This window comes from Anabas testudineus, chromosome 2 (assembly GCF_900324465.2).
Source record: "Anabas testudineus chromosome 2, fAnaTes1.2, whole genome shotgun sequence".
NCBI lineage: Eukaryota > Metazoa > Chordata > Actinopteri > Anabantiformes > Anabantidae > Anabas > Anabas testudineus.
Window position 1 is genome coordinate 9,857,480 of NC_046611.1, and position 22,627 is coordinate 9,880,106.

General features: G+C 41.4%; 1 protein-coding gene across 12 annotated transcripts in view; it reads right to left on the reverse strand.

Annotated features, from left to right (window-relative positions):
• mbnl2 (muscleblind-like splicing regulator 2) overlaps window positions 1-22,627 on the reverse strand; it is a 46,892-nt gene that overhangs the window by 10,719 nt on the left and 13,546 nt on the right. For 11 of the 12 annotated variants that reach the window (XM_026361937.1, XM_026361939.1, XM_026361938.1 and 8 more), the window contains 3 exons: window positions 4,414-4,578; window positions 3,116-3,319; window positions 1,315-1,575 (listed from right to left, as the gene is read on the reverse strand). In XM_026361937.1, the coding sequence (XP_026217722.1) occupies window positions 1,315-1,575; window positions 3,116-3,319; window positions 4,414-4,578 (630 nt within the window). The remainder of the gene's footprint in view (window positions 1-1,314; window positions 1,576-3,115; window positions 3,320-4,413; window positions 4,579-22,627) is intronic. The other variant, XM_026361940.1, reaches the window with a different exon arrangement.

Consider the following 22,627-nt stretch of genomic DNA (forward strand, 5'->3'; position numbering starts at 1 on the left):
TTTACATTTTGTGTTCTGTGCTTTCATGCAGCTGCTACCGTGTGCACCGTTACCATCCACACTGTGGACTTACTGTATGGAGGGAGGACAGGGGGAGCAAGCAGCAGTGGAGCCAGCCGATGAGAGAGGTATGTGCGACGCGTAAAGCATGCCCATGCCATGGAGGAAACAAGTCAGTCAGCACACTGGCGCAGTACAAGGTGTGCGAGTGCAGCAGCCAAAGGACCATTCAAAAGACGCTGCTCGGAGTCTGGAGGAGGGTGGGGCACAGCCAAGACAAACTGCCAAGCCATTTTCACTGTCTTTCTGTCTGTATTTCTATCTGTCTGCCTACCTTTCTGTCCCTCCCTGAGCATGATGAGGGATTTTTCCAACTAAAAGCAGAAGAGGGTAAACCCCCACCATGATGCTACCTCCTCTCCTCATCCCTGATTCAATTTGCACTGATCTGCAGAGAGCCGCACTTATCACTGAGAGCAGGGGCTGAGTAGGATGAGGGGTGAGCCAGCACACTGTCTCTTTATGAACCAAGGGCATTGGAAAATAAAAGTGGACTGCGGTGAAATAATAACAGATCGTTCTTGTGGCATTATACTGATGCCTTTAGGTCTCACTAAGCCCTGTTTATTGTATACAATGGCCTCACTTTGGGATGACTATTGTTAGTGAATTGTACACTGGAGTCCACTAGAATAAACTAGCAGAGATGGGTATGTTTTATACAGTAATAAAGCAGTGCTCCACATTTTATGTTACTGTGGGTGTCATCATCAAAAGCATGTGTTTACATATTGTGCACAGCAAGATGATTTGTATTAATGTCAAGTGTATCCAGTGAGCCTGTACATGGTTTTGTGTGTGTATTTGTCCTGGTATAAATGCGTTAAAAGAAACCAGAAACCAGAAACCAAACCACCAAAAACAGTATTTCCAAAAAACAGAAATGAGTATTACAGTGTATCATCCTAAGTGCAAGGCTGTGTTCAATCACTCAAAAGTTACAGTAGATATTTCTGCTCTTACACCAATCTCTGATATTCAATTTAATCTTTTAAAGTCACTTATGCAGAGCAGCTTTGTAGCTAATATGAATTTTGTGTGACCAATACTATTATTATTATTTCAGATATTTGTTCCTATGCAACCATAAAACCTTCAGTAATAACTTTCATAATGTTTATTTTAAACTCTATAAAAGCCTCTCTATATATAATAATAAAAGTCTAAGTTCTTACTGGAATGTTAAATGTGTATAGGTGTCAGTTCTGTGTAGGTACAAGATACAGAAGGTCGGCTGTAGTGCTGTATTCTCACCATTGCTGCAGCTGTGGCAGCGGCTTGCGCGGCCACAGCTGTCTGGCTGGCCTGGTGTTGGGCGGCCTTAATCTTGGCCTGCAGGTGGGCCGGTGGGTGGAAGTACTTGCACTTCTCGCGGGAGCAGCGGCTCTTGATGTAGTCCATGCAGACGGTGACCGTGTTGTCGCTGGTGTCGATCATGGGGTTGTCGCTCGGGTGAGCAAAGCGGCAGTCGGTCTCGCCGCGAGCGCAGTTGCCCCGCTGAAACTCGCGACAAACCTGGGAGCAGGAGAGTCAGGTGGATGCACAAACAGACACGTGGGCACACACATACACACGAACAGACACGCAGATGTTTGCAAGCAAAAAGAGAAACAAAGAAATACACATAGAGACATACTCAATCACTGCATTATTCAAAACTACTAAATACTCTCAGGCATTAAAACAAAGGCATGTATTTTGTACATTTTGGCATGTTATCAATCTCTGCTAATACATGCGCTACACTATCTATAACTGTGCCCTAATCTCTTTAATAAAGCATGTACTGAGAGAAAAATAAACATGTAAGATGTTTAAGATGTTAAAAAGCAGGCAGAAGAAGGAAAAAACAATACAAATATATCTACAGCATACTGTGGGAGGAGGTACGTTCAAAGGTTTCACTTTATTCTGCTGCAAATCTTTTTTGGGAAAAAACAAAACAAAACCAGACTTGTGTGAAATGTTCATGTGCTTCATGTGTTTTTTCCAACTGTCCTTTCTAAACAGACTATAAATTACTTTGGAAATCAGTGTGAACAGACCTTAGCACAAAAACTGCAATGTGTGTCAAACCCAAATGATTGTAGAATCACTGAACCAGTCAGTGTTCGACTGTTCAGAGGCTTGGGCGTAATCACATGGGGATCTGCTTGTACACGCACACACACACACATACACATGCAGAAAAACACACGTGTGCACACACATGCTGGCTTTGTGTGGGAGTGTATACGTGTCTCAGGGGGATACTGGTTCATTAGAGCCAGCTTCATTCAGTTGCTAAGTAATAGCACTTGCGGAGAAAAACACATACAGGCACACACCTACGCATCACCTCTAGGTCTTAGGGAGATTATTGTTTATCTTTAAAAATGTAGAGGAAAAAAACTCTCCCCTATGCAGTATTTCACAGTCACCAAGCTATTCGCATTCAAAACTGTTTGCCAGGGGGCAGATGGAGATAGTTGAAGTAGGTGCCGCAGTCTAACTGTGACTGTCTAGCAGGTTTATGTTGAGCAACTTCCAATTTAAATCTCACACTAGCTCATTTTTTCCCATCATGTTTCTGATTCAAGCTTTAATTATTTCTGTAAGATATAATGCAGATCATCATCGCTCCTCTTATATTTAAGTTTAATCTAGATTTGTTTTCTTTTATTCCTGCCATAATGGTCTATGGTGGTCTTAGCCCCAGCTTATTCCTTTCATGAATTACACAGATTCAAGTCCCAGTGCTAACTCCATAAAACAGCCCACAGCAAACTTTACAGGAACAGTATTATTTGTAAGTGCTTTACCATCTTTTTGAAGGAAACAAATTTAAATGATGATTACACAGACTACATGAAATTATAAATAATAATTGTTATAATAACTATTATATTCTGCTAAACCGGAACTTACATAAAAGAAAGTTATTTAACGATGAAAAATGTGCAAATGTAGATAGATTTAGTAGTATCTCATGTATTCACAGTACAAGTTTGTTGGCAATGATTAGCTGCCATACGTGTGTCTAAGTTAGAGGGAGAATTGTGATTTGGTGGGTCACCTCCAGCTTGTCGGTACGCAGTAGTTTCTGGCTGGAGGAAGAGCTGGCGGTCAGAGAGACAGGCGAGCTGCCGGGGACGATAACCGGAGTGCTGGGCAGGATGTCTGTGGGCACCAGGCCCATGCTGTGGGACATGGGAGTCAGGTAGGGAGTGTAGCTCAAACCTGCACTGGAGCCCAGGCCTTGAGTGACTGGAAATGTCTGCTGAAGATAGAGAGGAAAAGACAGTTTTAACAGCTCCTGTAATGTTGTCATGATTGCTTTTTCTGTACTTATTCAAGTGGTTTTCTCAGTCTGGGAGGAAGCAAAGGTGGAAGACATTGTCACAAATGGGCACAAATGTAAAGTGATGGATGCAAGGACAGTGGGAAAGATCAGGGGAAAGGCAGGAAAAGGGTATAGATGGAAAAAGAGGGTAGAAGTCGCAAAAAAGAGACACAAGAGACAAAAGAACGTTGGTTGTAGCTATATGCGGTGGTGGGTGAGAGAGATGAGAGGAGAATAGGGGAGGGAGTGTGACAGTTAGAGAGAGAGCCAGGGGAATAGAAAGAATTGGGTTTAAGAGACAAAACGGAAAGAGAGGGATGTGGGGGTAGAAACAAGAGTTTTTTTTTAACCTCTATGCATCCTGGAAAGATTCTGCTGAGCTTGCATGTTCTTTTTCAGCAACGCCTAGCCTTAGACTGATGCAGTTAAACACGTTCACACCTGGCAGCTGCCCAGTGCAACCAAAGTCTACCGCTGACTGCCGAGCTGCTCCCAGAGAGCAGGTGGGCAGTTTTCAGTTTTGCTCAAGGGCATCTCAACAACAACTGGTAGAGCAAATTCATGATCTTTCTAGCCTGTGATGTAATATGAGAACAAGCTGACTGGAGAGGATAGATAGCATGAAAGTATTCATTGTAGCCCTGTATGAATGTACTGTAATCAACTCACATTTTCTCTTTGAATCACACCCTGCTTGTTGGTTAAAGCTGGTGCCAAGAGCATGACACTGAGAGAAATTATACTGACATGAAGGTTAACTACAGCAAAACTAATGCATGCAGCATTTTAAATGGACTTTTTAAGGGATCTATGCCACAGAAGCATCAGATGTGCATGTAAAACCCAAATATCAAATACAATAGTTAATACAAAATGTTATATTCAGTTGAGCTGTTACAGCTTGATATTAACTGTATTTTAACAGGATCGAAGCCAAGTTTTTTACAGTGTGGCACAACAACATTGCTATTTTCATAGTGAGTCACGTTGCACTGCCTGTCAGTTCCCACAGCAGAGAGGCCAGCACTAACCACAGGCTGCATCGTGGTGCCGGGGATCATGAACTGCATCTGTTGAGCCAACATGGCGGCCGCTGTCTTCTGCTGGATCAGGTTATTTCGCCCGTTGATCTCCAGCTGGGTCTTCAGGTGAGCGGGCGGGTGGAGGTATTTGCAGTTCTCTCGTGTGCAGCGGCCCTGAGTGAGAAAAACGAAGGGGAGAGGGAAAAAGTGATTAACGGCCCCATCTGAAAACTCCCATCTTGAAAAGTCTTTGATAAACAGAATCAACTAGACAGTATCTTTTTATAATAAACCTCAATGTGAACAGGTTGCGTGTGTGCCTGAGGACATGGCAGATATGTGGGCATTGATTTGGACTCAGACTCCAAAACATCAAGTGCTTGAAGGCAGCATAAATATTCATACTTAAAAAGTGTGAAACATTGTAAATGATGTAAAATTATGAGGGCTGCGCATTGAAGAATGCTTGTGCTTATCCTGTTGGAGTAGCAGGTAGCTCTCGGCTCTGATTAGAAAGACTGTTACGAGAGATGATTACCAGTTTCTTGCTAGCTTGTTAACTCTGGCAGGTCTTGGTCCTGCCTGCTCCATGGACACATTGACAAAAGCAAACATTCAGTGCAGACATGGAAATGAGGATGTTAATAGTGGACTAGGGCCCTAGTTCTGAATTCATCTATCATCATCAATCTCTGTAGCATTTTGATAGACAGGTCATCCAGTAGCTGTGTGGAAATGCAAATGCTGGGTTGGTGGGGTCAGGCTTACAGAGAACCTGGTTGATGAGGGCAATTACACTGTCAACCCAGAGGCTAATGGCAAACACAATAATCCAATATGGATCTTCACTGCAGTGCTCATTGCGAGCAGAGTGGGTGGAAAAGAGGAGAAAGGTCAGGAGGGAGCAACAAAGCGAAGGGTAGACTACGGTAGTGGAAAAAGAGACTGTGGGGAAGATGTAAAGGTTAGGAGAGGAGCGGTGAAAAATGTAGGCAGAGTGCAGTGATACGAATTAGTGCAGAAGAGAAAAGGGAGATAACGATGAAAGGCCAAGGAGAAGAGGACATGACGTGGTTAGCATGACATCTTGGTGAATGTGATGGAGGGCAGACGGACAATAAGCTAAATTACAATCAGTGTAGCATAACGTAGCCAAACACCCCTTAACTCTGTGACACGGAAGAGCCACATCAAAATGGCCTGATTAGCAATGTCTACTTGTTACTCTCACAGCGTGTCTCGTGTCCACACTGTGACTAAATTTAATTACTTAAGCGCAAACATTATGTCAAGGCCAAAACCTGGCAGTCCAAATACATATATGTCTGTTTTATTGTAGAAGTCTGGTGGGTGCTATGGCCCGTATTACACTGGACAGGATATGGTGCAGTGATTTGACAATCTCTGTGATTTGGCAGTGAATCAGAAGAATTAAAATGTGTATTAGCATCCTTTTACTTTTTAAACAACTTGCCACTAAAAAGGAAGTACTGAGAGACCTGTTAGAACCAAAACTACTACTCTTAAACGCAACCCAACTTTCTTCCTGTCATTCCAGGAAAAGCAGGTGTACTCAATAACTACTGCAATGTACTGTATTTCACTATGTTGGTTTAAGGGTTTGATATCATGCATGTTGTTTGATTGCAGCCCAACTTACTACTGCACAGTTAGCGTTTGTATTTTTATTTTTTGCCTTGGCTTTCTTATGGTACACAGAGGAGCAAAAACTACTACTAATGCTTACCTCTACATGGACCATGATCATTATATCCACATTACAATTGTTTCTCTATAATTGTTTTTATTGCGTGTGAATATATTTTCAGAGCACAAATAGTAATTCCCTAGATATTAATACAATGTTGATGGTTGTGCTAAACATATTGTGATATTTCTTTTTGTCAGTATTTCTTGCTGAGCCTGAGCTCTGGAAGCAGTGAAAAAAATCATAAAATGATACATTATTCTTACACTATTATTAGTAAAGCACATAACTGGAACACATCCCGTGGGTCATGCAAATGAACAAAAGCATGATGATATGGATTATTTCTATTGCACAACAGCTTGAAAGATCAGAGTGTCATTGAAGATGTTACAAGGATGTGAAGCAGCTACTCAGCCCGTCCAAGTCTATATTACCACACAGAGAGCTTTGCTTTTCTGTGTTAGGTGGGCAGGCAAACAGAGAAGCAGCATAAGGTATAAGCCTGGCTCTCTTTGTAAATAACTAATAATCTTCAAGTCTCATCAAAGGCAAAACTAATAAAACCTGGCTATCCTGCCATCAAACTTTTCCTTCAGCTGGTATGAAGCACAAAGGTTGTTGGAAAACACTATAGGCTTCTTTGTAATTGATGTTTCCACATTAGTAAATACAGAAAGATATGAATCAGATATGTTTTTCTGTTCAGACACATTCGACATTCACAAAGGCCCTGGTGCAGCTCTGTAATGATAAGAGTCACGAGTCAGGCAGGACAAACCACCACAACATGTTGTTAAGGCTGCAGCAAACCACTAATCCCCCCTACTTTATGGCTCACATGCACAAAATCACACCTGCCCATATGCATGCATGCTAAATCACACAATCACATCAGGCACTGCCCACGCACACCAGCATGCGCACAAATGCACACTGGTGCCACACTGTTCAGCCCTGCTCAAACCACCAACAAAAAAGCTCAGAGGTGTCAAAACTAATTGGAGCCTTACGCATCGCCACCAAATGTGGCAAAAGGTTCGTGTTTATGTGCGTGTATGCTGTATGTGTGCCTTGTGTGTCTGAGTCCGCGAGAGAGAATGAGTAGGCAGGTGTAACTGTGCATGTGTGCGCGCTGGAGATATTGTATGGGTGTGTGTGACAGAAGGAGCTGGTGCTGAAGCTGAGCTCTGGACGGCATCCCAAACCGAGTCTGCAGGGAAGCACAGCATCACCATCGCGCCCCACAGACACAGACGAACACAGATAAAGACGGGTGCACACAACGACACATGCAAACACACACCAGCAGTCTTCCCATACCTTCCCAACACCATTACCTCCCTTCTTGGTCCATAGTTCATCTACAGCCTAGTTATACACACTCTTTTGAATTGGGTATCATTATTCCTCATTTAAAGATCAGTAGTGATGAACTTCACGACACACAGTCACTGTTGCTATAAGTGCAGGCCTGGGGCTTATGAAACGGTCTCCTTTTATTCTGTCAAACTTTATTTGAGATCCTTTTCTGACTGATGAATTTGTGATCTATCGTGGCATTGCACCTGGTCTTTGCATAAAGCATAAAGTAGGTCTGATTTGTCTTTGGTCTCTGTCTTCCTTTCAGTCTACTTTGGAGGTAGAAGAAGCAGATAAATGAAATAGCTCTGCTATGGCTGTCATGTTAATAGAAATTCTAAGACTATTTAAAAACAAGGAAAGAATGCATTGCAGAATGCAAGAATTTTTTACAGTACATTGAATTACTCTAAAAGGTCATATAAGCAAGTGTCCCAGTTAAGAAATATATACTGTACATGTGAATGGCTTCATCACAAATGTGACAACATGGCCTAACTTTCAATAAGTAAAAGTCTCACATTCTGTACATACTGTGTTATTCACAGTATCTTTTAATAGCTAGCTAGCACATCGACATGACTGAGGTCATTTCAGGGTGGTAAAACAATAGATTGCACGGAAAAGACCAGATCATTTCTGTTTAGAAGTATTTCAGCTGTTTTCAGACAGAAATATTGGGTCACAATGCTACAGTATATGATTGGCTAATCCTACCATGAAAAGACATTCAGGCATTCACAGTTGTCAACAATGTTACAATGCTAAAAACCTTACACCCCCACACATATTATGATGCATTTATTAAACTGATGGAGCTTTTCATTTACTGCTGCTGTGCACAGCAGTTAAAAAGCTTTCACCCACATCACATCTTTCTGATTAGCTCTAAGTACGGGTGAAAATCTAACATCTGCTTAATGATAGAAGTAATTCTTGTTTTAATAAAACATGGTGCGGCCAACTGCAAGAACTGTGTAGTGATGGCTATACATAGCAATTACAGTACATTTGGAATGCGCAATTATTAAGAATGATCAGGGACCAGGCTGCAGGTGGAGAAACTACATTTGGGGATTCAAAGCACATAAGATGAGGTAAGCTTTGTGGAAAGACAGCACTGCATCATGTATAAAAGAGGAGTGCTTATGGCTCTCAGTTTAAGCGGTAAGGTGATCCACCGACGCAGCGATGATGGTGCTAAAAAGCAACGTGCGTGGCTGATGCCATCATCTGATTTCATATCTTTATCTTTTTGAGAGGTTGGCAGACACATGCAAACACACACACACACACACACCCACAATGACACACACACACAAAGTGAGTGGACTGTGCCTTCTGTATAAGCCACCCACTCGGTGCAGAGTAGAAATCCATTAATCCCGAGCACTGCCTGCGAGCAGCCGTCTATGAAAAGGATCTTTGAAGGCACCAAGGCACCTCTGTGATTCACGCGGCAGCCGCCGGTGTGTAGCCATAGCTACAGTGATATTATACCTTTCAGCAGGGTTGCTCACATGGCAACCTTGCGTTGTAGGCTGCACTGTTGTCCTTGTGTGTATGAAATGCTGCAATCCATCCATGCTAATAACTGCTTTGATTCAGATTGGATAATTATGTCCTTGCAACACAGTGAAAAACAAGCAACAATGAATGACAGATCAAAGATAAATTATGGGGTGTTTTTACTTGACATAGATCCTCTGTCCAAGAGCTCATAAAATGAGACATTACTGCTGGCACGTTCTTCAAATCTTTATGGCCATTGCCAACAAGATACCAGGTTTCCAAACAGTAGTAACGTAAATAAAAAACGGTGTTTCACATGGGGAAGAGGATAAAGGCAGCTAATTTCATAAACAGATTGGGACTACTCTCATTTCACCCAACGAAACTCCTTCAATTGTTTTTAGTTCTTGTAATTAGGTATGGTTAATTACTTCTGGTAATCCATTCTGTCAGAACATGTCTTCATCTTTTGTCTATTCCACAGGCGCCAATTTCCCTTAAATCTAACACTGTCTAGAGGCTTTTATTTTGACATGTACTTCCTTATTAGCTAAATGATTTAACTTTCTTCAGCTGCTTTTAGTAATTTAGTCGATCAATAGGTTAGGTTAGTTTAGGTTAGGGCATCAATGTCTAGTCAATCAACAGAAAATGATCAACAACAATTAATATATTCAACAGATATGTTCAGTACAAGTAATTTATCAAGTAAAATGTCAGCTTCTCAAATGTGACCATTTGCTGCTTTTCTCTGATTTATAACACTGAAGTCTTTATCTTTCCACTTTGCGATATTAGGTAAAACTTGAAGATCCTGTGAAGGTCCTTGGCATTTCTTCCCTATCTTTTCATTCTTAGAGTAAAAAATTAATAGATTAATAATAAAATTCTTCACATTCTACAGTGACTACTGAAAATATCTGCTAGGTGCAACCCTAAACAGTTTATCCTTGTTGTCAACGGATGGCATCTAAAGTGAGTAAAATGTATTTTCCTCAGCATTCCAGCGATCACGCTCAAATCAGACATGAGCACATAGTGTCCAGTTGACAAACCTTTAGCAAATGGAAACAAGAGAGAAAAGAGAAAAAGGCAAGGCAAACATTTACCACAGTAAACACATTGTCATGAGAACACAAAAAAACAATTCACCCAAACAAGGTGACAGAATGTTGAGGAGAGACCAGCATTTCTCTTGCCGTATGCAACATAACCGTCCACTGCAACACTCCAGCTACAGTCCACAGACATACGGAGGCAGGGCTAAACAGAAAACACACTTTAAGGGAAAACAACCTCCGACTATTTACATTTGGATGTCTTTTCGATGTTAACTGACATCATTTAAGAATGAATATGTTCATCATAGCGACCAGACACAGATGGCCAAGCAGGATCTCACTGTCTTGTGACTCAGCTGTACACTGTGTCAGTGCAAATGTTAAATTAATATAGTACAGTGACCACCTACAGTTGTGTTACATGAAAATCTAATTGAAAGTAAAATCAGAAGTATTCTCCTGTAATTTTTTACTGCAATTACAGCAAGACAACCCCCTGGAACGGACCCTGAGTCTGAGAAAAATAATTAGCCCCCAGAATGCAACACTTTTACAAGGTACACTGGCCCAAATGATCTGTGTATAACAGTCATTAGCATCTCCTGCCTGGGCTTTACCCTGCCATCTTCATCAGTGGCAGAAACTCTTTCCCCCAACCCCCCACCACCTTCATCAGCCCGTCTGAATGGTCAGAGTGATGACTGTTGTGTGCATGTGGGTGGCACAGACACAGAGGTCAGTCTTCCACCCCCTCAGCAGAATAGCGCTTCACTTGTGAGCCCCACCGTTCACCACTGTAACATTTGCATTTTGCCATCAATGGGCGCTCTATCCTGGGGCCTGCTGGAGACAGAGAGCGGCTGCCTATAGGCTGCAGCCGGCAGAAGAGCTGTAAATGTCGTAAAGGCGACTGGAAACGCGTCTTTATATTACACCCCTGTGGTTCAAGTCAAACTTAATAGGACAGCTAGTACTCTGGAGCTTTTCCAAGATAGATACACTCCAAATGAAGCATTCATTTTGTTTCCCACATCAGCACTTCCAAACCAGAAACAATAATGATGAATTATGTAGTGTAGAATCTGGGTAGTGTGTGTACATGCGTTTCTTCATTAAGGCCCCTTTCCTTTAGCACCACTGAGAAGGTGGGTAGGCTTTACAAATCTGAGCCCTCCTGATGTCTTTTTGATGCTAGCACAGCGTTCAGTGACTTGATCAATAGCAGTGTGACTGACAGTATTGGCAGACGGCAATCCGAGAAAACCAATCAGGGAGGAAGATCACAGGAAAAACAGCTTAAACAACGCAGGGTCAGCACTAAACAGGCACTTGTGATGCCTGAATGCACCATTAAGGCTTTGGAGGCACCGGAAAAATAATGAAATTAGTTTGCAGCTACAAGTGCTGCTGATCCAAAAAACAAAGCACTTCCCACTTACAGTTTAAGACCCACATCTACTGCAGGACTTGTTTGCAGTGCTCACATTTGGCTGGTACAATATATCTTGAAGCTGTTAGAGAGAAACTAGAACAGAATCTTCTTCCCCCTGTTTATCCAATTGTCCTTCTCAGTGTGAGAGGAAGGCGGCGGTGAGAAACTGACACTAATTTTTCTGACATGAAGCCTGTGATATGTGTAATCCCCTTAGAGCATAGCTGAAGAACCTGTTATATCCCCACTGTCCAGCAATGGCGCGGGGTTGGACAGACGCTCACACTTTCTTCTTGTCTCTCAATGTTCCTTCACAGCTCTTTCTTTTCTCCCTAAATGTCTTCCCTTTTTCTTGCAGTGTGCTGTTTCTATCCTACATTAATGCTAGATGATTATCATTGTTGAGTAATATCCACAGCTCATCAACATCCTAGTTATTTTGTGTACAGTATTGGTGGTTATATATATCCAACTAATAGTGTTTATTTACAGCACCTACTGGAACTGGTCCTGGAGGAAGTCGCGCTTCAAATAAACATTTTGAAAAGACAAAATTTGGCTAGACACCTTGAGGAAGGAAAGTGTGCAAATATGCAAAGGAGGATCTTTTAATATGTTAGCCCATATTTAATAAAAGAGTCTTACTTTTAAACATCCACTTGGGCGCCTGGAATTGGATTCTTTACGCCACATCCCACCCATAATTTTTTCCATTTTAAGTTTGATATTTTCCTTTTTAAGAGTACTAGTGGTAAGGGATACCAAAGGAATTCTTATTCTGAATACATTTTGCTCATAAAAACATGCTTTTCCTTTTTTCACTCTTTGTTTGTTTGATTTTCACCCAAACCTGGTCTCTTTCTACACTTCACCTTTGCTGTAAAGTGGCCATTGGGCTCCATGACACTGCCACTGAACCCATCCAATAAAAAGTCAAAAGACTGTTTATCAGTTTTGTAAATGTATACATGTGTATAAGAGCAATTCAATCACAATTTTCTTGCTTCATGCTGATAATTGCACAAAAAAACATCTTTGTGACAGAAGTCAGGGTCCATAGCAAAAGTGAGTTATAGTAGGGCTTATGTGCATTTGATATCACAACAAAAACGAATTGGCCTTCTTGTTTATAAAGACTTTCTTTCTTTCCTTTCTCAGATTACTCAGAAAGCGTCTCTTTTTCAGGGGCACTAGCAGCTGGTTATGGGTCAGCCTGTAACAGGTTACAAGGAAGTTACTTTGGTGAAAGCCCCTAGCTATAAGATGCCAACAGGACAGGCACTCAGGGGACCGAAAAAGTCAGATCCAATGATCCCAACAGAAATCGGTAGAGTAGTGAGGAGCTGAATGCACAGGGACAGGGCTTCCCTTCACCCTCAAACACAGAGAATGGTCCCTCTTAAGAATCCTGTTTTGGTTTTGGGCTCTAATGGATCCGTTTGAACTAATGGATCTGTTTGAAGTGGGTGAGGCTCCAGGACATCAGGAAACACTGAAAATCCATTATAAAATGATAGCCACAGGCTTTTTGCTTTCATTTGGGCTGGTAATGGATAACAGGAATCAATGGTAAGCATGGGGTAAGAACAAGTCATTTAAATGTAAAATTGTAGAAGTACATCACCTCCCAGCTTCTTCTGAGCTCTGATTATATTGTAATCATGTATTCTTGGCCTGGATATTAGAGTAACATATATTAAACAATATTGTGAGTGAATATAAACAAGAAAATATCCTTAGTGTGCACAAAATGCGCATACAAACACACACACGACTGTGTTGCCTCAGCAGTAATTAAGTGTCTTTGTTTCAGCAGCTGTAATCCCACAGATGGAGGAGTAGTACTGCTGCTGACATGCCTGAGATTACCCAAGGAGAGAGAGAGGAGGAGAGCTAAGAAGAAACACACACAGACAGGGGGAGAGTAGGATAAAGGTGAGATAAAAATGTTTTTTTATCTTGCTTGTTTGTCCTGGGACACTTGGCTTGCAGGAATCTTTCTCCCACAGGCCACAGAAGTAAACACTCCCAACTTCATGTACGATGTGTAACAAAGGCTGCGTCTGTGCTGTTCACGTATCCACACCCAAGTATCTTTGGCAACTAAAAGTGTCCATATATCTTGTTTTAGTTGATGCCATTTAAACATTTTATCAGTTTTTCCTTTGAATCACATTATTTCCTCAAAGTCTGTGTGGTGATGTTTCAGAATAGCTGAATGTGTATCAACTGAAAACATATGCTTGTGTTGTCACTATGCAGCACTGACCTGATAATTATTCTAAATAATCTGCACTACACAGAATTTTCATACCTTAGTGGTACTCAGAGCACTTGATGCTGCTCCTCATTCACACACACACTCAAACACACCACTTGTGGAGCTGCCATGCATCTGGCAACTTGGGGTTCGGTGTCTGCGTAAAGTCAGATTCTGATTCTGATCCACAGCCACCCAGAGCTGTGATGTATATTTTGTTTCACTCTATTAAACATGCATTTTTTTATCTGTCACTGTGGAATTTATGAGTAAACTGCAATTATCCAGGCGACTTTTCATTATATGTGTATCTTATTGTTGTTGTTATTTTTTTGGTGCTAGGTATTTTCAAAGTGTGGCTGTAGTGGCACCACGGTGAGGCACCTGCAGAGTCTAGGTACTAATCCAGCTGGAGACTGCAGCCCGGCTTCAGTTAATCTGATCATCGGTGACCTGCTGAGACATGAAACCCACCCTCCAGAGCTCCTATAATCTTCCACCGAACACGCACACACACACACACACACACCGTGTAACACATACTGTATACTGTATATCTGACATATATCTGACACATACTCACACCAGCATGCATTTTTACAGTAAAGTGACTGTCTCACATTTCCACACAGGACAAATACACACACTGGTTGAGTCTCAGCTAAAAGACTGAGGCATTAGCCTTCTTTTTTGCTAAACTGTCATGTCCCCATGCTGAGAAGATATACCTTCAACTAACCATTAAAGTAAAAGAATTCATAGAACGAGGCTACTTGATGTTGATGACCTAGTTTGAGAAGAACTGTGCCACACCCCCAAGGGGAAACAGCAGAAAGCTAGTAGCCCTTATTTTAATTTCCTAATTTGACATTTGTTAACAGATACCTCGATTTCAACCACTCTCCAGCGATCAAAGCCACTACCACTTTGCAGCGTTCCAAAAATATCACCACAGATGCTGATGAGAGAAATTAAACAATTCAAGAAAATAAAAAAAGGCTAGCCTACATCTTCTTTCCCTGAGCTGACACTATCGACCGCGTGTCAGAGCGTGTTGAGGAGTTGTGTAAATCCATAAAACAGATAAAGGAGGATAATGAGATGGTAGGGAGAGAGCAGATCTATTCATCAAAGCCTCTTTCTAACACAGTCAGCAGATAGGGGCAGAAATGTTGTATGGCTGCTTACTCTCCAGTTTGGAGATTAGGGCTTTGGTTGCTGACACTCTAACTAGCTACAGAGGAATTGAAGAGTAGCCCTTCTAAAAAACTCTATGAACACAAAGTAAGGTGCTGCAATATACTACAATTCACATGTGCATATGAAGTGCATACTAAAAATATTTGTTTGTAAGTGATAAACCACAAATATACACATATGTACGGTTTTTTAAAAGGCTTGTGCCAATTTCATTTTACCATATGTCTGGGAATAAAGTGCAGCACTGGATTAGCATGTTGTTTGTTGGTTGTAATGATGAGGCCTCTGAGGACGGCCTCTCCGTGGGCTGAAGACGCACTAAGCCCACATGGAGATGATGAAAACAGCCCTCATAAGACTGAGAACACTGAGACAGAAGAGGCCTGAACTGGTGTATACTTGGCTAAAGTATTAAGTGCCCTTTCGTTAGGCCCATGAGATCAATAAAGCAGGGCACAGTGACTTAAACAGCCTTTGAGCTGCAGGGAGTGTTTTATCTTAAAATTGTAGGATGTAGGTAAACATATTGATCACACTTTTCACCCTTGTCATCACCCTGGTCTTCTCCTGTTTTCTCGAAGGTGAGAACATTGACTATGTGGAGTGATCTTAGTCAAAGAGAGCCAGAAGCAGACCGAATACCAGCCAGAGTAATGGAAATGCAAACAGAATGGGATAAGAGAGCAGTTTTCTGTTTGTTTATCGACCATGACATGCCTTTTTGGCTAAATAGAAAGAAAGAATACATTGCTACCAGTGCTACCTGAGCCATGTGATCATTAAACCTGATACTTTTCCTACTAAGAATGTTTTAATGGCTTGTCACAGCAAATATGGTGCCATCCCATGATGTCACTCCTCTTTCCCTCTCATCCACCTCTCCCTGCTTCATTCCCTCACCCACCATGAGTTCACCCAACTCTGTGTGACGCCACACACTGCCAATTAGTGTCCTGCACCTGTCGCCGTGGGTCACTGGCACAGGCATCTGCTGGGTGTGAAATTGGCCATCTCACTTTCGTCCATGAACTTTGCATGGCCCCCCTGTCAGTCCAAACACATAACCACGCACATACACATAGAGGCACAGATAGGCTGCTTTGACTTGATGTTGACCCTTATGGTATGGCCACACTGTGTTGTAGGGGAAAGGGTTTCCTATGAAATCTAAATAACACTTCTAGATTGGAATGGGTTTTAAATTCACCTGTACTAGAACAGTACACATTACCATGCATGTTTTCGGTACTCAAAGGAACTCAAAAGCTTTGACAGCTTGAAGGCTCTTTTTAGTGGCATTGCCACATTTCCAGAAAAAAAAAAAAAAAGCTTGGTAAAAACATTATTATTACAAATGGAAACACTCAAAATTACAAAAATAAGCCTCAATTAGTGATAAAACCAAATACCATTTTATTTAATAACACATGATGGAGATATGCTGTTGTAAAAATTTATAATGAGCTCAAAACAAACAAAACGGTATGAATTAGCACAACATGTACTGGTATGAAAATATTTACTAATATTTCCATCTCCAACTAGACAACTGTAAGCCCTTTCATTCACTAATACAAAAGCCATTGAAGAGTCCAAGACTTTTAATCAGGCAAGCTCTATCAAATTACCCCAATTTGGAACGACTACACTAGAGCCTGTTAAGCTTGATGTTTAAGAGGAAAAGTCAGATTGGCTTTGAACACAGTGTCTACACCCTGGCACAGTAATCGTTTTAAATCAAACAGAGGCACACACCTACATAATCTTATGGTTTTGATTCAATCCTTTTCTTAGTGTAATGAGGTAAATTACTACTTAATATGTTTGCAGTGAGGGTGTGAATACGAATTTAAAGTTAGTGCACAGAGAAGAAGGCCTGTTTTTTTATGAGAGTGCTTTAATGTTGAAATGGTGGCCTTCATTCAGCTTGCAGACAGCACGGGGAGCGTTTCACAAGAAATTATGGCAGGTTCCACTTTTCCTGCGCAGTCCATCACTGCCGCTCGTCAAACCTGAATAGGATATGAGTCAGAACAGTTCTAGGAGAAAGAAAGAGTTCACACAGCGCACACTCCTTTGTCACTTTCACACGCTTTTAAGAAGGCAAGTCCGTGTCAGTCACTTGCACTGCAGTTCACAATCCTTACTCTATTAACAGAATAATTCTGATAGTGACATACCAACTTACAGGCTTTGACATTCTCAGCACTGGCATGTCTTCACATGGGATTGGGATGTCATGCTAGGCCTGGCTCACGACAGCCTGTTTGACACAGACCAATAGTCATTTAGACAAAAAACATGGAGGGAACTCATTCTGGTGTAGGGCCCCTTAAGATTGCATTTCTGTTGCCTCATTAGATGAAGCCAATTAAGAAGATCTCTGTCTCATTATAAAGGCTGGCCCCTGGGAGACAGCTGGGCCTGTCTGTCTAACTGTTTGTAGCTCCCTAGGTATGTGTGTGTGTTTGTGTGTGTGAGCTGGGGTTGGGAATTGCAGGGCATCTTGAGCTCTGTGTCTTTGTAAATTTGTCCATTTTATATTCAGACGAGAATTAAAGATGCCTGGGGGGAGCAGTCAACACATTTCCCGGGCAACTATTAATTTTTATGTTTAAAATAGGCCACAGCATATGTCATACACTGCAGTATACTAGGATAGCAACATAAGAATAATATGTGGCAATCGGCAGTGGTAGTAGAAGTAATCTTTTGCCTTTTCCAGGAACCAATCCAGAAGGATGATGCTGTGATGTTTTCCAAACCTACATTCTATAGATGTAATATGGAATTTGACTTTACAAAGCTGAGGAATTAATGCTCCTCTCAGTAGAAGTGATATTAGGTAAACCTGAGTCTGTCTCTGATGAGTGATGATGAAACTACTATCAATTATTAATGAGACCAATACTAAAGGTCAAGCTCACTGCAAGCCTCCTGCCTGACTTTCCATAGATCTGCCTTCAGCTTGACTGCAGAGCTGCTGAACAACAGCAAAAACTACTGCAGTAGTAAGGGAGTTTGAGTCCAGCTGGCTTTTAAATCATCAAATGTGAGGATGGCATTGATTCTGCAGCACTGATTTAAGTTGCTGTTTTTTTATTACACAGACAGAAAAATGCAGAGAATCTAGTCCTTCATCAACACTGTGGGCAGAGAGAGAGAGATGGAAGAAAGAGGATGACTCAGAGGCTGTGGGTGGATTGAGACCAGGTGAGACACTGGTACAGCAGATGGGCAGATTTTCAGTGCTCAGTCTCTCCATGATGTTGCAGGCGTCTCACTGGGCAACGAGCACCTACTATTCAATCTGACACTAAACAACAGTGGTGCTTAACATTTTCTGTTTTAAGATACTGTATAATGGAGTTTGAGTTTTAAACTGGAACTCTATTACACGCAATAACACACCCGGCATATTAGCACAGTAGTGTCCTAAATACAGTATATAAGGCCTGATGTTATAGCACTGCTGCAGTGTAGGTGATACCTTTAAAGCACAGACACAAAGGGGATATTGAAATCATTCACTTTGACGTTATTATTATTGGTAATAGAAACGCTGAACATGCAAACTCATGACAGTACTTTGAAGATAAATGCTGCTCCTTCTCTCTGATGTCTGGAATATTCTCACTTTAGACAAAAAAACACTGACTTCACATTTAACTGTTTTATTTTTAGTCTGGCTGCCCACATGGCAAAACCAAAATTCTTGTTGCCAGAGGAGATTTGTTACAAAACAGCCATCCCAAATGAATGAACTGTATTTTAACACATTCTTTACAAACCAGCTTAAAAGTGAGGCACTTTTAAATTGTTACTCTTTTCCTGTAATATATGAATATTCTAAGAATAGTTTCTACAGTGGGCTTTGTGCACATCTGCAGCAAGACCCAGAGGGGGACAGTGAAACATGGGGATCGCAGCATACTTGCTGTCACACTTTCTCTTGCATGCATACACACACGTACACATACACACACACCAGCACAATGATGTGGGTCAGTGGCCCATTTAAAATGCCAACATGTGCCCTACTGTATCAGCTTCTCTGATCAACAGTAGCATGGTGCAGTGCTGTAAGTCTGCAGTAATATCAGAAGCACTTGTGAATATTCATGACAAGTTAAATGAATTGATACAAAATAAGACAGTACACAAACATTAATGTCTTAAGATGAAGCTGGATTTAAGTTGATATATATCTGTGGTATGACAATGTGATATGACTATGATAAACATATGAAAAATAAAACCCTCAAAGGTGAAGCACAACATTCATGGCTGGTATTAAATTATTACTATTACCTTTCACCGCAGAGAAGTGACTTACTAACCGGACCTGGCTGGGTCATGAGGCTTTAGCAGTGAACTGATCTGACTTCCTCCTCCTTTTTCTCTTATCTTTTTTTCTATCCTTGGAAATGTGTTCAGACCAACGAGATTAGGGTTGTGGTTGTGTACGGGGTAAAATCACATGGATCGAATGAAATTTGCTATGGTTTGAGATGGGAAGATAGAAAGGGTGTGTGCATGTGACTGTGTTCAAAGCAAGCATGTTTAAGGAACAGTAGCAGTGGGGGTCTCGTATAGGGGCTCATCAAAGCTTGTTGCATCCACTGCAGCCCCACATTAAGCTCAAGTCAGTCCCTCTTTGTGTCTGTGTGAATGACCCTGGGAGAACACCAGCTCCCGCCGAGCTGCATACATTCCCCTCCACATGTTTGCTCTGCCCGGGGTGTGGCCCAGTTCGAGAGGATTACGGCGAGGAATGCAGCCGAGCCCATCTTTTAAAACAAGAGAGGAGAGGAGGCAGAGGCCACGGGCATAAAGTTTATGTTCACTGAAGCCGTGTAAAGATCCAAAATAAATGCAAATGCAATAAGCCAAGAGGGACCAACTTACAGTTAAGTCCGAGGACTCCTAACTTAAAAGCAATATTTGGGATCCTTTAGTGTTTAGGTTTCACTATCTGGTTTCTGTCTGAGCTGGTGGCTATGCAGTAACAGAATCACTCAAGGTCGAAGGCACTTTCTCACTGAATCTTAATACAATCTTGCATAATTGGTTTAAAAATGTTTCCTCTAACTCCCTGCTTGACTGGACCTGTCACTCACAGACAGAAAAGGCATCTTGCTCCCACCTTAATTTCTTCAATTCTTTGCTTGAATCACTTGTTTCTTTATGTTTTATTATTCGCTTAGCCTCTGAAATATTACCACCTCCCCTTATTTCCATGTTCCCTTGCTTCTTTACGTAGTTTCAATCCCCCCCCCCCCCCCCCAGAAACACTTACACTCTTTTGAAGCAAAGTCCGGATTAAGATGTTCTTACCAAGTGAGAACATCTTAGAGAGAAACCAGGGCACCCCACCCCCAGGGAAACTGCGCCAAGCCTGTGATACGAATAAGAAAACACTCCGCACACCTGAAAGCAGCTTCTATTGTTCTTCCTGCTACACCACTTGTCTTTTTGACAATTTGAAGAAACATGATAGTGCCAGGATGCACCAGACTATCCCCCACCTCTCAGACTATTGAAGCCCAGTCAGGTGTGGAGGTCCTCTTGTAAAATCTGACTAGGGAAGATCATTCAAATATACTGCCAATAATCTGATTTGCTTTGTAAAGGCCTAACATTTTACAAAAGAGACTTCCAGACCCTGCATAAAAACTCTCTCGAGTATGTAGAATATAAATAAATAAATAAATAAAATTCTGCAGATATTCAAATGACTCTCTAAGAGCAGGTTGTTTTCAGCTTTCTTTATATTCAGTAATGTGTCATAATGTCCAGTATTATGTAATATTTGTGCAATCACAAGCAGTCATGAAGATAAATTGAGGGAAATTCTCTGAGCAGGAAAGAAATATAACCCAATCAGCCTGTAGAGAAAAACCTCGAAGTAAGCATCAACAAAAGGCTACTATCCAAGGCACAGCCAACGTGACATCATCACATGACTGGTGTGGTTGCAATTACTCCATTATTGTAGATAAATGGTAAATGGTCTGCACTTATTTAGCACTTTTCTACCTTACTGGTATTCAAAGCGCTTTTACACTGCTTCTCATTCACCCATTCGCATACACACCCTGCAGCTCACCTGACTCTTCAGTGGCAACTTGGGGTTCAGTATCTTGCCCAAGGAAACTTCAACATGTGACAGGAGGAGCTGGGAATCTAACCACTGATCCCATGATTAAGAGAAGACTGTGCTACCTCCTGAACCACAGCTCTCAGTATTTCCTACAGCCCCCTCATCTCCTCCTCCCCATGAGTAATTTGTCTTAGTTTCCATGGCACAGCATGGCAACAGCTTAAAGGTAATGGCTTCAACCACGACACTTCATTTGTGATGCTGCTGGAGATGTAGTGCCTATACTGATTATCTATCACCTTCTGTGGTGAATGTCTGTGTGGTTTTACTTAATGGTGGGATACATGTGGCTTCACAGACCAGGGACTGTGTTTACCATATTCTCTTATGTATGTTTAATTCAACATTTAAATCATTCACCTGTGTGGAGATTATCTATTGTTGCTGCACTGTTTAAACATGTGCAGCCCGACAACAAATTTAAATACCTGGCAGCTGTTTAGTTTGCATCTAATATTTCTAATTCAAATAAAGAAACAGAGAAATAAAATAAAATGCTTGGGGTCTTGGAAGACTGACAAAACAGTTCTGAGTAGTTTTCCCTATATCTGAATGTTGAGGTCACCACAGTAAAATTTTGACGTCACATCTCAGTAGAAAGGGATGATACCTGCAAACCATATGTGAATACAGCTTTAGGTCGACAAAGATGAAGCAGCTTGTTTGTTTGTTTTGAGAGAAGAAATATGAAGCATTGAGAGATTATTTCTAAAACCTACAGTGTAAAGCAAGGGGACAAAAATATTTCTCTAGACATTAAATGATAGATGTGCTGAGAGCAGTGTGGTGGAGTCAAGATGCTGCAAGCTTTATGATCGAGAAAGCAGGAACAAATCAAGCAGCAATGATTCCTCACTTGTCATTTGAGATGCGAAAATCTTACGAGAAGAAAATGCAAAACCAGGTATTTTATCTTCACAGATCACGCCTCTGCTCCAGATCAATAGAACCTGTGCAAGTGACCACTGCTGGACTGCAGTGAATCCCCACAAAAACCCTGTCTGAGCCATGTATCTGAAAGGCCTGGTTGTCCTCCAAGTCTTATCAATAAGAATGCATGCACACACAGGAGCAATAACTGAATTATGCTCTGAAATGTAATTTATACCCAAAACATATGGGGCACTTATCTCTTCTCCACTTCTTGCCATAGGCAATGACAGCAGCCTTTCTGAGTCGTCCCACTGCATTGTGTTTAAAATTAATAACACCTTTCAAAAGCTGCACTGCAGAAGATGATTGCCAAGAGTCAGACACCCATAATTTACATAATCTCATCTAAAATATATATTTTTTTGTTGTGCAGCCCAAACACTCTGTAAATCATAAGCTAAAATATAAAGTCACAAGTGATTAGTGGCTCTGCTTGTGAAAGCTGATGTGACGACAATAAACACATTTTTTTATTTTGAGTAATGGGCTGCAAAGTTTGGGATTTGGCTATATGGGAGTTCAGCAAGGTTCCAATATAATCACAGGAGTGTATTACGAACTCAGTCTAAAAACAAACAGAACACTCATACTC